Source organism: Erpetoichthys calabaricus, chromosome 17 (assembly GCF_900747795.2).
Source record: "Erpetoichthys calabaricus chromosome 17, fErpCal1.3, whole genome shotgun sequence".
NCBI lineage: Eukaryota > Metazoa > Chordata > Cladistia > Polypteriformes > Polypteridae > Erpetoichthys > Erpetoichthys calabaricus.
Window position 1 is genome coordinate 47,013,237 of NC_041410.2, and position 16,596 is coordinate 47,029,832.

Genomic DNA, 16,596 nt, shown 5'->3' on the forward strand with positions numbered 1-16,596 from the left:
GAAAAGTTGTTTTTTTTTTTAAATAGTAAGAAAAATGTATATACAAAAACCAGAAAGAAAGATGAGACTGGAACAGAAACACCAAGGAAAGCTCGGACTTGCCGTCATTTGATTCCCTAGCTTCCTCATTGTTCCAGTGACCCCAAATATAGAAATACCAGTAATGGCGCACTGCATGTTATACACTTGACTTGAGCATTCCTAGTTTTTATCCTCTTTCTCTGTACGTTTAGCATTCGATTGCTCAGAGGTTGATGTGCTTGTTGCTTCCTGAGCAGCTCTTCTGTTCTCCACCCTAGCGGCCCGCTTCTTCTCTCCTTTCGTTGGCATTTTTACGTGTTAAAACTGATTAAGTCAGTGTTTGTGTTGCAACTACTTAGTACGTTTTCCTTAATTTTTCAGTTAAGCTGGCACTTAAGTCTTCAATCTGCCTCAAGAATGCTTTAAGATTTGAAGAGGTAGGGGAAGTGACGGCGAAGGCGGTAGGAATGAGAACGGCACCTGTACGCATGAGCCACATGGCCGCCCTGCTGGCCACTGCTGAGAATTGATTCTACAATAAACTAAAATAGAAATAAAATGAGGAATAACCTTAGAGGTCAGTCATCACCCTGAAAGCGGACAGTAGGCATCATGTAGTATATGTTTACCAAATTTCAGGTCAATAGGTCAAACGGTTTGCGAGCTACAGGTGATTTAAAATCCTGGACAGACAAACGGACAGCCACGGTAGCAAATTATAGAAGAAGATAGCAGGGCAATATGGTGCACTTTCTCCCCAGGTGACATCTCCGGGGGTACTTTTGACGAATCAAAAGAAAGTTAAAAAGGAATTAATTTGATAATGATATATATATATAAAATTTTTGAGAATTAATATCAAATAAAATTACAACTATAATGACAAGTCAAGCAAAATAACACCTTTTATTGGCTAACTAAAAAGATTAGAATATGCAAGCTTTCAAGGCAACTCAGGCCCCAATTGTAATTTTTTTAGTTAGCCAATAATAGGTGTCATTTTGCTTGACTTTTCACTACATTCATAATGGCTAACACAGTACAACACCCTACAACGACAAACAATAATGACAAAAATTCAACAAAGCAAACCATAGCAGTTAGTAATGAGCTTCTGGCACTAACCACTGTGAAAGTCCAGGGTGCGTCCCGCCGCCCTAACCCGACACAGACAGGCAGACAGACGAGTTTAGCACACAACACCCGGTTTATTTACAGTTCTTCACAGTGTACAAATCACCACAGCCCAACACAGTCCTTTTTTTCCACCAGTTCTTCCGTCTCCACTCTTCCTCAGGTTTTGTCCTCTTCTTCCCGACTCTGGCCGTTGAGTGGTGGTAACTGGCCCCTTTTTATAGGGCACCCAGAAGGCCTCCGGGTGCCCAATGAGCTTATTCCTGCTGCACTTGCAGGTGTGGCCATGAAAACATCCATGGCCCCACTGGAAACCAAGGGGGCTACCCTCTATCGGTCCGAGGGAGAAACTATCCTGGAAATACTCTCTACCCCGGTCCTTCTATGATCAGGGTGTCCCAGCCATCCGCCACACCACGTTGACCAGAAGAGCCTGTTACCAGATGTAAAGCATGGTGATGTTGATATTCCAGTTTGGGGCTGCTTTGCATCATCACAGAATCCACTAGGAGTTCTTCACTGTGCCGGACATTTCTTTAGCAGATTAAACTGAAGCCGAACTGAAACATGGCGATTACCCTACGCTCTCTGGGCTTTGTTAGTCTAGTTTTATGAAATCTTGCTTCGAACCTCTGCTTGTTGATATTTCTTTAGAAATTACCTTTACTTGTTTGGATCCCCACTGCTTTAACAATCATTCCGAAATCAAAAAACCCTTCATTTGTTGTGCTCCAGAGTTGTTCAGTTGTTAGAAATCAAGTGTGGAACCTTTCTGCCCATGTGGTGTATTCTTTAAATGATAGATTTCAAGACAATGGAACCAGACACCCGTCACACATGCACGTAGGCCACATCCCATCCCAGCGCATGCTGTCATAGCAGCCTCAAACGAAAAATTGAAGAAACAAAAATAAACTTAAAGAACCTTTGCTTTTAACTAAAATATGCAAAGGATTCCCATTTTGCTCAAGATGATAAGCAACAGAGTGTAAGATGTTTCAAGATGAAGCGGGGAACCTCAATTGCATTGGAATGGACATTGATAAGAATCTCCGGTGTCCTGAGGCATGGAAACATTAAAGTTCATTGGTTTAACTGGTTACCTATAAATAACTATAAATACTGAAGGAGAAAAGACACTTATTGATAACTTCTGTCTGGGAATGATCAAGAGCGCAGTGGATTTGTCAATGTCAATGTTAATTTATTTATATTGCACATAGGAATGCTGTGGCCAAAGTGCTTTACAATAATAGAAGAAAAAAAAACATACAATTAACATAAATAACATAAATAGAAATAAAATAAATGAACATAAATAAAATAAATAATAGATAAAAGTAATGTTATATAATCACATTGAGGAAACCATCAGTATTACTAAAGGTCACGGAATGCGAGTGAGTATAAATGAGTCTTTAGTCTTGTTTTGAACACTTCAATTGTAGACGACTCCTTTATGTAATGAGGTAAAGAGTTCCACAGGCGAAGAGCAGCAGCTGCAAAAGCCCTGTCCTCCTCAGTTCTACACTTAGTACGAGGGACAACAAGGGACAACTGACCAGAAGATCTAAGCACTCTGGATGACTGGTGTAAAGCACACAATTCAGATAAATAGGCAGGAGTGAGCCCATGTAAAGACTGAAAAACTAGCAACAAGATTTTAAAATCAATTCGAAAACTGACAGGCAGCCAGTGTAAAGTGTGTTTAACATGCAGAACCTGACTCAGAATTGAGAAACGCAAAAGTCTGTAAAGTTGAATTTTATTCCAATTAAAAAAGGGAATAAAGGACTATTTACGAATATCGAATGTGAAATCTATAAGGAGCAGAGTGGCGACACATATTTGGAATTACCTTCCTAATTAATAAAATGGAATGTGCTTCTGAGCTCAATCAGTCGGACATAATTTGGACGCAAAGTCTGTCTGGTCTTTTATGTGGGGTGAAAGCCGAGTCTGCCCGAGTTAAAACATGACCATGCTTGTCTCCCCTTGGCATTTCTGCATGAAGCGTTTACACAGCCGGCTGGAAGAGCCCTTTATTTTTTTATTTTATTTTTTTTTTTTCCTGGTACGGGCTTTTTAAACTTGCTGAGTGAGCGAGAACTGAAAGTACAGGATATGCAAGGCTGACTCAGGGCTGAACTTAAATGACCTACATTCTCTGATTACTGAACAAATTAGACGGTGGGCTCATTGTTTGGCTGCTCTGTTACCAGAGGGAACTCTGTTAGTAGAGAACGAGAGAAACAAAAGAGCGAAAAACAATAGGAATGTTATGTCTTTCGCTAATTTCAACAAAGGAGGGATTTTTGACACATTTTGCTCAGTAAAAGCTGCTTTTCACAGCTAATTGATAACCACAGTATAATGAAATTCTGGAAAAGGTGGCTTTCAGATGGGGTGAGTATCACTATGTGATAATACTCCAGATGTTATCCATAGTATACGTAGATTCAAGATTTTATGATCACATTTAGTCGACGGAGTTTAATGAAATTCTTAGGCCACAGTTGCAAAAGGAAGGGGATGTGTACAGTAGCAATGTGCAAAGGTAACATGGAAGAAAAAAAAAGTCAAGTAGTGTAATATTCATCATATTTTTATAACATTGTTAAAATACACTCCTGTGAAAAAGTAAGTACACTCCATGGAATGTTTTTACTTTTATAATATATTTGGACCTTTCCGGATTTTATCCTTATTTAAACAGTATCTTTAACATAACAAACATCATGCCACATGCACATTTTGTATTCCATTGCTACAATTTAAATACCCAGAGGTTCAATTTTTGCCCTTGGATAAAGTATGCCCACCACTCATATTTATTTCAAACACCTAAAATTTGAATTGGTTGCAAAGGATTACAATATTTTCAGAGAAGATCTTGGAGGAAGTTCAGTCATTTCATTTGATTACATAACCTTGCTTGAAACTGCCTGTTTGTTAAACTGGGATATCCCGACTTCATTTATATCTTGTGATGTATTGTCAGGGTCCTTTCCCGGCCAGGGGGTCATTGTAATGGAAGGACCAGGGGAGCTGATGTGCACAGGGCACTGCCTCCCCTGGAGCACTAGATGGCAGCCCCCTTTGGGTTACAGTGGTGCCTTGGATTCCCGCAGGGCTCTATGGGAGTTGGAGTTTGGTGTATAGCCCTGTTGGGTTCTGTGGGGGGTGGGGGGGGAGGCTGCAGAACCCTACTTTGGGTTTCTACCACACCTGGGAGTACTTCCAGATAATGCTGATAAGCCACCTGAAGTGCCCCCAGGTGCAGCATAAAAAGGACCGCCTGCCTTCATTCAAGGAGCCAGAGTCGAGAGAGAGAGAGAGAAAGAAAAAAAGAAAGAAACACACTAAGCTTGCCAGAGGAGAAGTGAAGGTGGAAGAAGAAAGAGAAAAGGAGAGAAGAAAAAGAAAGAAAGTGCTGTTTTGTTCTGCTGTGCTTATTGCAGCTGTGCTGAGGTGGTAGGAATGAAAGGAAAGCGTTTGCCACACCTAAATTAAACATGTGTTGTGCTGGACTTGGGCCTGGTGTCTGTCTGTGTTGGGTTTGGGGAGCTGCTGCGACCCCTGGTGGCCACAACCTGCACACTTTATATTAGAAAATGAGATCCCACAAGGCCCTGATTTAAAAGTAATGGGAATTGAATTTCTCTTTCAGGGCAGTAGATATGGGAATTCTGTGCAGGTGTTTGTGAGCCAGCATACATCAACATGTGTGAACCTGCAGTTGGACCACCGTACACAACTGAAAAAGGGGTTTTACATAAAATTACCATAGACAATGAGAACAAATACCATAAAGACAAGAACAAGGAAGTATCTCCACATAAGACTTCTTTAAATTACTTCACTTGCTTCCAGTTAAGTGCTAATTTGGAACTCCTCCTTCCTCTATATAACGCTGTAATATGGTTCAGCTCACTAGTGTCCATACTTCAAGGAGATCTCAAGACCTCTTCAGAAATCCCATTGACAAAGAGAATTTCTTCAGGAAGCACAGCCTTTAGCTATAGGGCACCCAAACTCTGGTCCTATCTATCTATCTATCTATCTATCTATCTATCTATCTATCTATCTATCTATCTATCTATCTATCTATCTATCTATCTATCTATCTATCTATCTATCTATCTATCTATCTATCTATCTATCTATCTATCTATCTATCTATATTGCAGATTAGAGTTCTGCGTGGTAATAATTTTTTCGATGCCACTTCAGGACTCTCCTAACAAAGCCCCATCCTATTTCTGCTTACTTCCATCTGCTTCCTCCCGCTTCCATAAAAGTTTCACCTGTCTCCCGACCATATTCCTCTTGCAGAATTTATGAGAAAAAAAAACAGAAAAACATACTCCAACCTGGGGTTGGGCAGCATCGGTCCTGGAGGGCCGCAGTGGCTCCAGGTTTTTGTTCCAGTCCAGTTTCTTAATAAGGAGTCAATGAAGCACTTATTGCTGAAGTGACATGTTGATGATTTGTTTTAGTGGTCTCATTTGTTAAGGTTACCCATCCTTAATGGCTTATTCCAGTGTTTTTAATGTCTCCTTATTAGCAATAAGATGCAAATAACAAAGGAGCCAGAAATTCTCCATCTAACTTGTCTCCATTTACACATGTGTGGATTCATCATGCACTGTTTGGATTAATAAAATACTTAAAGAGAAAAATGTGACAGACTGGAAATTATCCATTTTAGGCTTCAAATCATTTGGATGATATCCTTGGAAAGGAAAAAATCTACAATATAAGAACCTAACATTGCAGACTAACAAGCTATACAATTAAATAAGGTCTGAAATGGGCAAGGATTGGTTTCTAATTAAGCAATTGGGTTGGAATGAAAACCAGCCACTACTGCGGCCCTCCAGGACTGACACTGCCCACCCCTGCGAGTCCAACCAAGCCTCTACGTACTATACCTATAGCACAATACCTGCTGTAATTCATTTAAAAAAACGAGACCCCACCGCATCACAGATGTGCATCCACTTCTTCTTTTCTCCCAACTGCATGTGGTTTCATAGTATTGATTAGAATATTGAGGACATTTTATTTACTTTTTCAAAAATCAACTTCCTCAGAGGATCATCTACGCTGTGTCTGATTTGCTCCCCACCACATGAATAAGGTCTAACTAAGTTGCCCCGTCTACTCACGACTCTTAAATTTAATCCTGTGCCACAAAACCTTGAATCAGATCTCATGAGATTTCCATTCGAAAGCAGGCTTCTACTACAGGAGTCACTGGCGTAGCAATGGATTGTGCAGATTGTGCAAAGCACAAGGGCCTATGAAATAGGGGGCCCACTCGGAGCCATATAGATTTAAAAAAAAATGTAATAACTAAACTAAAACAGAGGTTTCACAGTCTCGATGCAGTGGCTTCAACATTCAATGTCTTGTTACCATCAACTCTGACCTCGATGGCTGATGACAAATTGTATGCGGCTGCCGATCTTCTTGTTGAAAGCTACAGCACTGACATTTCACTGCTGTTTTGCGCTCAATTGTTGTCATTTCTTGCATGTTTTCAATCCATCCTGTCAACCACATCGACTGTTTTCGAAGTAGCTGAACTGTTGCTGATAGATCACTGTGCACGGTCGTCTACTTTCAGTGACATTTGCGTGGCTTACATGTTACTGCTGACTAAATCAGTGACTGCTGCTGCAAGTGAACGATTGTTCTCCAAGTTAAAACCCATCAAAAATTACCTCAGAAGCCCCACATCGCAAGACAGATGTCATGGCTTGGCTGTACTCTCAATCGAAAACAAGCGTGTCAAACATTGTTGAGACTTTTGCACAACAGGCGACATGCCAGCGAGGATTTTAAGGTACTAGTGATATTAGAAGTAATATGATTTGTGACTTGTTAGTCAGTTCCACTTTTGTAAGCTTTAACAGTTTAACAAATCTGCAATCTGTTTTATTGTGTAGTACTATCCTGTCAGCCGGTGTTGTCGTTTTAATTTGTTACAAATTGAAATTGCTTCAGTTTATAGCACAGAACGGTTTCTACTTTGTAGCTTACGTGATATTTTAATCATCTTCTTTCACAAAGTTGTCTTAGAAAAGTAAGCCGGTCCACATTTTACATATATTTATGTACTACTACTACTGCACACACCTCCCATATTCCAGTGCCACTATTTATTTTATTTTTGCTCATTTACAGAGGCTGTAATAAAGCGATTTAAAAAGTTATTACAAATTTCACGTAGAGAGCTGTTTTGTTTGTCACTGGTGTGTGCTAGTGACATGGTCACGGACGCCACTGCCCAGCTGGACCCTAGGATCTAGCTGTGAATAAATTACTAACAGTTATGCTACACAGGAGGAGCCCACCTCAGGGCCCTGCACAGGGGCCTTCAGCAAGCAAGCTCCGCCACTGCCAGGAGTTTGACTGACCCCACCAAGGCTCAAAATGAACTTTTTTAATAAATGGACATTACAGCTTTTTAGAGAAGTTGTCCCGTTACCCTCCTATTTTGCTTTTTAATTAATTCTAATTTTTTTTGTCATGACTTTTAAGGTTTTTTTCAGTGTTTTTCAGTGTCCATAGTGGTTCTTGGCCTACTTGGATGCCACATCACATATACAGTATCTTCAGATGTCATCTAAACGCTATGTCATGTTCGATGACTTAAAGCGATTTTTGTTTTTTGCCTTCATTCACATTATCCGAGGAAGTCAGAGGCAGTCAATGGCGCACTCCTCTGAAGCTAGTTACATAATATAACACGCTCAGTGACTCATTCCAAGTAGTCCACAACTCGCTCCGATAGTAGTAACGGTGGGCTTTAATGTGTGTGAGAGCTGACAACCAATGAATGCACGGAATGCAGCAATGAGGGAAATGGAAAATGGGTATTTTGGACCTGAGAAACCAAAGAGAAGCTTGTCTGTCTGATGTCTCACATGGAATGAAAAGAAAGAACTATAAAGGGCAGAGGCTGCAGCTGAACTCACAAAATAAAGGGGCGAGTATGACTGTGCTGGAAGGATGGCATGCAATCATTAAATCTGACATGCAATATGATTCTCAGTCATGGACACTGACCTGGTCAGGCATCAAGATGAGCAACTTCAGTTGGCAAGTCTAGAAGCTGCGTAATGTGACATCAGCTTAGGCAAATAAAATTGTTCTAGTTGCTCTGCAGAATACATTTGGCATGCGACAGTTGGAATTTATTGTTTTCCCTCACATATGTTAGAATAACTGGCAACTCTAAATGGGTCCCAGTATAGCTGTATGAGTGAGTGTACCCCGTGAGAGATGGTTTCTGCCTTCTACCTGAAGCCCCCAGGATAGACTCCAGCCCTCTACAACCCCGAATGGGAATAAGTGAGTTTGAGAATGTTGTTTTATTAATATTAAGTCATATTTTATATCGGGAAATGTGATTCTTATGACATATTAATGTACGGCTTCCAGTGTGGATGTGTTGTTTCAACATGACAACAGTAGCCATGTTGCTTGCCATCTCCTGTGAACATGAACAAGGAAGGTGCCAAAATGGAAAATAATAATAATCAACAGCAATTCCTATCACTTTTCCAGCTTTTTGGTGCTCTTGCTTCATATTTTTTGCTATTTACTGTACATTCACTCACATTTAAATGTACTGTGTGCACCGCGTAAGACACCTCATACGCTGTAGCCCATACCATGGACAGGGTGTATTGTACTACATGTGCTGTCACCCACCCATACCTACACCCTGAACGTGCCACACAGTCAAACTCATCATATCTGCTCTACCAGGTGGGCACCAGATATTACAGAATTGTTAGGTCTGATGCCCCTGGTGAATGACATAAATCACCACAGACACCATTATGAACTGTGACAGCATCCCCATTGCTAGCAGTACTAACGTGGCACTCAGCCTTCCCATCCTGATGCTGGTAATACTTTCAGTATCTCATGACAGCAGATGGGCAGTGGTGGCTGAACACGTTCTCTTTTACCACACTCAGACAACTTTGTCCTTTACCTGCTGGTGTTGTTTATAATAAGAAACTACTAAAATTGTGCAATGGGGTGCATTGGAACTCTTCCCTTGTTCTCATGTTAAAGAACAATTAAGCATGTCTTCCTTATACCAGCATGAAGCGGCTGCCAGAAAAATGTCAAAATGAGCACTAGTTGAGAAAAATACAGCAACCTTTCTAAAGGTTGAATAAAGAAGGAAAAAGAAACAGAAACCAAATCTTCAGTCCATGTCAAGCATTTTACTTTATTTTTTTTTTCTCTCTCTAAGGTACACTGCATTGCCCTGAACCAAGGTGCTACACTCTTTAATTTACACAAGTTATAATTATATCTCTTTTACATTAACATGTCACCAGTCATTTTATACAAAGTAACTCTGAAATCTTAAGGGATGGTTCAAATTTAAATATTTTTTCTTGATACATAAAAAGATACATATATTTTTTTTTTATTCTTCCACTACTCCCCAGTCCACGCCTCCTACCCCACACATTAAGTCAAATACACCAGTCTGAAGTAAGCATTCAGTACTAGATAGATAGATAGATAGATAGATAGATAGATAGATAGATAGATAGATAGATAGATAGATAGATAGATAGATAGATAGATAGATAGATAGATAGATAGATAGATAGATAGATAGATAGATAGATAGATAGATAGATGCTTTGGTTTATGTTACTTGATAATAACAGCTGCCTATAAGAGTGACGTGGTGGCACACTGGTGCTTCATACATCCTGTACCTCAGGTTGAAATCCCTTATTCAGCTGCCATCTGTGTGGACTATTCACATTTGCCCTGTGTCCATGTAGGTTTTCTCCAATGTCTTCACTATTTCATTTGTTAGATAATTTGTTCTTATATATTCCAAACTGGCCCTGGGTTAGCACAAGTTATGTGTGTTTACACGAGTGGTCCTTGTGATAGGCAAGGGTGGTCTTGCTTTCTGACCAAAACTGCCAAGATAGATTTTGCCCTCCCTGCGACTCTATATTGGATTAATTTGACAATTTAAAAAAAACTCATTGTCTATCAATGAAACTAACAATGAGATGTTATAAGATGGAAAATCAGACCAACAACAAGTGTATAATGAGAAGACATACAAGAATCGATGTCCATATGTAATCATTATTCCTATAAAAGATTAAGTCCATCTTCTCCTCCATTTCCATGCCCTGTTCTTTCTAGGAGGGTCACAGAATGCTGGACAATCCACACAAAGATGGATGCATAAAGGAAAGCAGCCTTGGCTGAGACCCCAGTCCATCACAGGACACACTCAAACATGCCTGACCACACCAGTCTAGTTTACAATCACAAAGTAACATACCAATTGGAAAGCGGGAGGAAGCTGAGGTCCATTGAGGAAGCCAATAGAAACAGTGAAGAACATGCCAGCTCCACTCAGAAGGCACCCTACAATTAAATGAGGGTTGAAGAGTTGAGAAGAGTGCCAGTCCTTAGCAGCGCCTTTTCAAACACATCCAAGCTCTCAGGACTGAGTTAGAGTGACCAACCAATCTAACCTGCATGTCCTCGGAAGTGGGAAAAAAATCACAGAACCTGGAAAAACAGTGACACATACAGTGGGAGCACATGCAGACTACTCACAGATGGTGACCAAGCCAGGACTCAGGGTCAGGTCTGCATAGCTGGAAGCTATACATCACTGTGCTGCCATGTTAATGCTTAAGAAAAAACTAAGACACTAGCAGAGCTAACCCAGACTGACCTCCAACAATCCCACTCACCACCATGTTGTCCAAAATGATAAATGTCTAACAAAAAAAGCAGAAGACAAATTACATTCAGGATGTTGTTGTGTTGTCCTTTTGACCTCTTTTATGCATCTTAGGGGGGCAACCCCTACAATTATGTTATTTCAGTTCAGTCAAAAATGCAGATAAGGCCAATACACTTAATTACTGTAAGCACCACCAATTGATTTTGTTCGCTTTCAAATGATTGAGGTCTCCTCGGCCTAAGAAAGCCTTCCTTCAGTTTCTCACAGACTTATTATTTAATATACACATTATGGATGAATGCATTTCCATACAAGAAATGAATAATGAGTTTGAACTCTATATTTAGAGCATTCCTCTCTTTAAATGTTTACTTCGGATGCGTTCTTTCTTTCTGTCTTTCTTTTTCACCTTCTGTCTTTCGTTAATCGGGTCTTCAAGTCAATTTAGAGGAAGAGGGACTGGCTGGGGATGCACGTGAAGGGAAGCGGTGATGGATGCTGTCTCTGATAGAGAACCAGTCGACAAAGCTCTAAGCAGGAGGAATTTGCAGCTGTTATCAGTTCATGGAAAGGGGAAGTGTCTTTAAAACAGTGTGGATTAGGTAACGTGGGATTTCCTGTACAGACAATATGAAGGCAGAGCTGAGCTGATGAGGGCCTGCCAGGGTAATCGGCACAGTGACTTAGAAAGACGGTTACCAGAAGTGACCAAACCTGTTTGTTTCGCCCAGGAAAAGTGTGATGTTATATATACATATATACATACACACATTGTGTGTGTGCGTGTGTGTGTATGTGTGTGCTCCCTGCAATGGCCTGGTGCCCTATCCAGGGATTATTCCTGCCTTGTAGCTGACACTTACTGGGATAATCTCCAGCTACCCCACAGCCCTATTAAGGATGAGGCGGGTATAAAAACCACTAAAGGGTATCTCAGGACCCCAAAAACTCAATAAAACTACACAAATCTTTTTTAGTTGAAGTATGTAATGCAGCTCTAAATACACATGTCACAAATCCTTCCCTTTTTTTTCCAAACCTCTTCTAACAAGTGTTATCCAACTCCTGAAAGAGATGAGGTGGGGGCTTTTATGCCAGACCAAGGGAAGTATTTCAGGTGCCACAATATTGCACTTAGGAAGCACTTCCGTGTCAGATGGAAGCCCCTAAAAGTATGGACAGCCATTCCCTGCAGCTCCTCCTGGTGGCACCCACGACAGAAAGCGGGGCTGCAGTTCTCCCTAATCCCTGCCAGTGTATGCATGGGTTCTGCAGCACACTAATGCTGCCATCTAGTGTATCGGGGAAACAAACAGTCCTGAAGCTGTTTTTTCCAGTCCATCCATTTTTATAGTTCAGTCTGGGAAATGGACTGCCATCCATCCCAGCCAAGTCATCAATCAAGTGTTGCCTCCCATTGCAATTATATGCAAATATGCATATATATGGGTATTTACTGTACATACACACTCAGATATATGTATAGTTTTACTATCATCTGTTCTATCTATCTTATATAGCAGTTTTCAGTATCTATATGTTCTAACACAAACAGGTTGGAATAATGTAAACATAAAATTATGGACTGTATCTTTCTATCTGATATAATGTTTTTAATATTTTATTACAATATACACCAGTGCTTTCTTGAACATGATTGTACAACCTTACTGTCATCAGGTCAGCCAACCTCCAAAGCCCAACCATGGAGAACAAATAACACTGCCAGCTTCTTCTGCACAGGGTTGGTGATGTGATTTACACTGGTTACCGCAACTGGCTCACTTCTTAATTCTATACTATATAATTATGGGGTAACACATTGGCGCAGCAAGTGGAATTGCTTCATCCTAGTAACTAAACTCAGGCATGATTCTGGCTGGCATGCCATCACTGTGGAGTTTTAACGTCCTCTGAGTATTATGTGTGTGGGGGGATTGACTCGGATTTTGTACTGTTCAAGCAGATGAATGGGGAGTTTTTGATGCTAAAGGGTTACAATACAGGTGGGTGTTCTTTTCCTATCACTCCCACGATCTAAACCCCAAAGTTAAACATCGCGCTGTTTTTTACTCTTAAATCTTTTGTCAGGGCACAGATGGTACAGGTTTCAGAAAATCGTTGCAATTTTTAGGCACAACCTAGCGACGCCTCTTCCTCCCAACAAGCCATACGTATACTGATACATGCGCGGTTGCGCAGGTGCTCGCATGAATTTTCTGGCCTTTTGAGTTGGGTGCTCAAGTTCAGGAAAAACTCTGAAACAGTACTGCAAAGTGCAGCTTAAAAAATAAATTTGGACTATTTGAAATTTTGGTGTGAACGAGTGAAAATGGAGAGTGGGTATATTCAAAACCACATGGAATATTCGGTGACGCCACCTCTCCTCGACTTTTTTATAAGGATTTCGCATGCTAAACTTTCTGATATGGCTTTATTCTGTCATCCAGGTCCACGGTACACTTTTTTGTGTGTCGTCTGTGTCATTGTGCACTTTTTCCGCTAGTTGGCACTTGCTTACTGGAAGAATGCGTCGTCTCTCTCTCTCTCTCTCTGTCTAGAAAGTCTGTCCGTCAGACCGATTACCCATCAAATGAGCCGTCGCTACAAGCTGAGCTGCTCTCGCTCTCTGCGATCTCTTAATAGAGTCTGTTGCTGGCCAGATCAGCTGGCAACCCGGCTCACGGGGGTGTGGCGCTTCGCAACAAAGAGCTTTAACACTCCTGAGGCCGGGGGACTGCAAAAGTCGCTGCCTGGCGACTCCCCTTCTCCTCTCCCACCCAGCTTTCTTTTTAAACTTTGTACGGACAGGGCAGTTTCAATGTAATTATACTTAGTGTGGGATTTTTTTTATGTCTGCTTGGCACTTTTATTACCAAATTGAGGAGTTATTTTAAGAAGTTTGACACTGCCCCCCCCCCCCCCCCCGGACCCCCCCCACCTCCCCTTAGTCTGTGACGGCTACTTTTTAATTCTACTGCGGGGTTGTACACGGCGGCAATAGTATAATTTATCTCCAGTGACTCGGATGAAAATAAAACAAGCTTTTGTGTGTGAGCACTGAAACGGATAGAAAAGAAGCAAGAAAAGACTGTGGATGTGACCTCCGTCCCTAGCCGGGGGCACAGCCCTGTATCCCATACAGAAAAGCTGACACATAATACAGTAGGAGAGAAAGAAAAGTCCACGTGAGGAGTTCCCGTTTAGCCAGCCCTAGACGTAGTGCCAAGGACTGACTATAGTATCACAATGAAAAGATCACAGGTATGACTGTACTATTATATGCAGTGATCATAACACCCTCGATACAAACACCAGGTTTGTTTTCATTATTATAATCAAAAATTCAACGGGATTTTTTGTTTCAGATGTGAAAGGAGAATGGAAGGGCCAAACATCAGTGGGTGGAGTACGACCTGTTTATCATGATCAGTCCGCCTGATTCCTTTCTTTTCTTCTCTCTTTTTATATTAATTACTTTTACTACATGACAATTAACGTTTGCTAATAACATGGTATACACATATTCAAAAACAAACAAAGAAGCAAACAAAAACAACCCGCAGTGGCAAACTAAATGAATACCTCTTTTGAATAACGCGAAACTGACCTGTATGTGTCCTTAGATGTGCTTTAAGATGGGATGATTTGCCATAAACTTTTTCGCAGCCAGAATAATGGCATTTGTGCTTTTTCTGGGGAGATTCGTGCTCGATTCGGCTTCTCCCACGCCTGTTTCTTTGTTTAGGACCCGGGTCGGTTAGGGTGGTAGGTGTGGCACGGTATCCATCATTTTTGCCGGGCTTGGTGACACTTTTAAACCCAGCATCCTCTGTCGAAAGGCTCGGCACTTTGATGTCTTCTGATATTTTTGGTTGTTCTGCAGGACCATCGGGGGTCTGCTGGTTTAAGTCTGCCAAAATCCTGGCAACCATAAACAGGGAAGAATTATCTTTCACCGGCGCTTCCTTATTATCATCTCCGATTTTCTGCACAGACGCTTCTTCAGCCTTATCCTCTATATCCAGTTTCGGATCGTGAACGATGGCCCGACTGGACATTGACACTAAACATTCTGCTGCAAAATGATCCACTCCGGCTGCTGTTGCCATTTCTTTAAATGCACCAAAGCACCCTTTCTCTACGGCATGCGAATTACTGCTTTGCTAAAATTCACTGTTGCTCGTGGTTCCCTTTGTGTAATGATGAGGAGGAGGATGATGATGATGATGATGAACAAGAGAAGGGTATGGAGGTAGATCTCTTAGAAAGAAAGGAAACTAAAATGAACAAGAGAAAGAACTCCACAGACCAACACTTTTATGATACAGCCCAGTGCTAACAAATGAAAGGCATCCTTGTGGGGAAACCGACTTAAACGATGAAGGATAAAATATTGAAGAAGTGATCCCACTTTGTTTGGATTTTTGCCGTTCAGAAAACATTCATAAACACGAGTATTTGGAATTTTAAAAATAAAACTTCCATGCTTCTCTTCTGCTCCCTTTTCTTGCACAGAGAGAGTAATAAGTGCCTCACAGCAAGACCAGTTCCTAACCACGTTGGGGGGCGTGGTGCTTTCTGAACATATGGCAGTGACGTCACCGCGGATACTGCGCCTCTATTGGGCAGGGTGACGCCCCAAAACTTACCTTTCTTTCAGCTGAGCCAGACTGGGCGGGTGGCTTGGGTTATCGCTCTGCAGACAGGGTTCGTGCTGTGGAGCTGCAAAGTTCAACTGCCTCGAAGAAGAATCGTCTCTGTGAAGACGTGCAGACGTTTTACTTTCAAATAATACCGTAAAACAAATCATTAGGAACTGTCGACGAAGCGGCTTACCTTTTTAAAGACTTTTCATAAGCTTACATTGTAACGATTGCCTTGAAGAAATCCTACGAAATAAAAGCCGAGGAGCTCACTAGTATTTTAATTTTATGCGTCTTGCACATCGGATCTTTATAATTATGCTATAAATGTGGACATGTCTCAATTATTTTCAGTATATATTTGTGTCTTTCAAGCTGTCTTTTTATATAACGTTGTTCATGCACCGGGATATATCTAAGAGCTTGATTGGTTAACACAGGATTCAGACAGCCGCGGAACGTATTGGTTACTTATTGAAGGACCCTCTCTAGCCCTCCTCAGCATTTCCTCGGGTGGGGTTTAGCAAATTCGATTGCTTACAGAAACGAGCGGTTTTGGTATATACTCAGTCGAACCATTTTAAATACTGATCTCTAAATTACGTTTTGAATTCTATATTGATATTTTAAAATGAGATGATTTCACGTTCTAAAAATTAATATCGACATTTTGAATTGTCATCATTTAAGATTTGATATCGAACACAGTCTTTGAAGTTTGCCATTTTTATCGAGCAGTTGTAGAAAAGTATTTTATTTTCGGTCCACTTCCCGGAGAGTCGAATGGTGGCGAGGATTCCAGATCACTGTTTTTAATCTCAGCTCTGTGCATTCCTATCATTTAATTCACAGATAAAGTGAAATGCATGAATGCAATTCAAGGGCATAGCGAACAAATTTCACGGTTCGTTATCAACTTCAGTATCTTTCTCAAAATGATACGGTGCCCAAGCCAGAAAACGTCATGCTGCCGGCGGCATTGGGCATCTCACAGATGTCATTCCTCCTCTTCCGTGACTTCACAGCTTA

At 41.1% G+C, this 16,596-nt stretch overlaps 1 protein-coding gene across 1 annotated transcript in view; it reads right to left on the reverse strand.

Annotated features, from left to right (window-relative positions):
• Positions 1-15,819, reverse strand: part of klf13 (Kruppel-like factor 13) — an 86,761-nt gene extending 70,942 nt beyond the window's left edge. Inside the window, exon 1 of the mRNA XM_028823159.2 lies at positions 14,532-15,819. Coding sequence (XP_028678992.1) covers positions 14,532-15,033 — 502 coding nt within the window. The 5' untranslated portion in view covers positions 15,034-15,819. The remainder of the gene's footprint in view (positions 1-14,531) is intronic.
• Between the last annotated feature and the right edge of the window lie 777 nt (positions 15,820-16,596).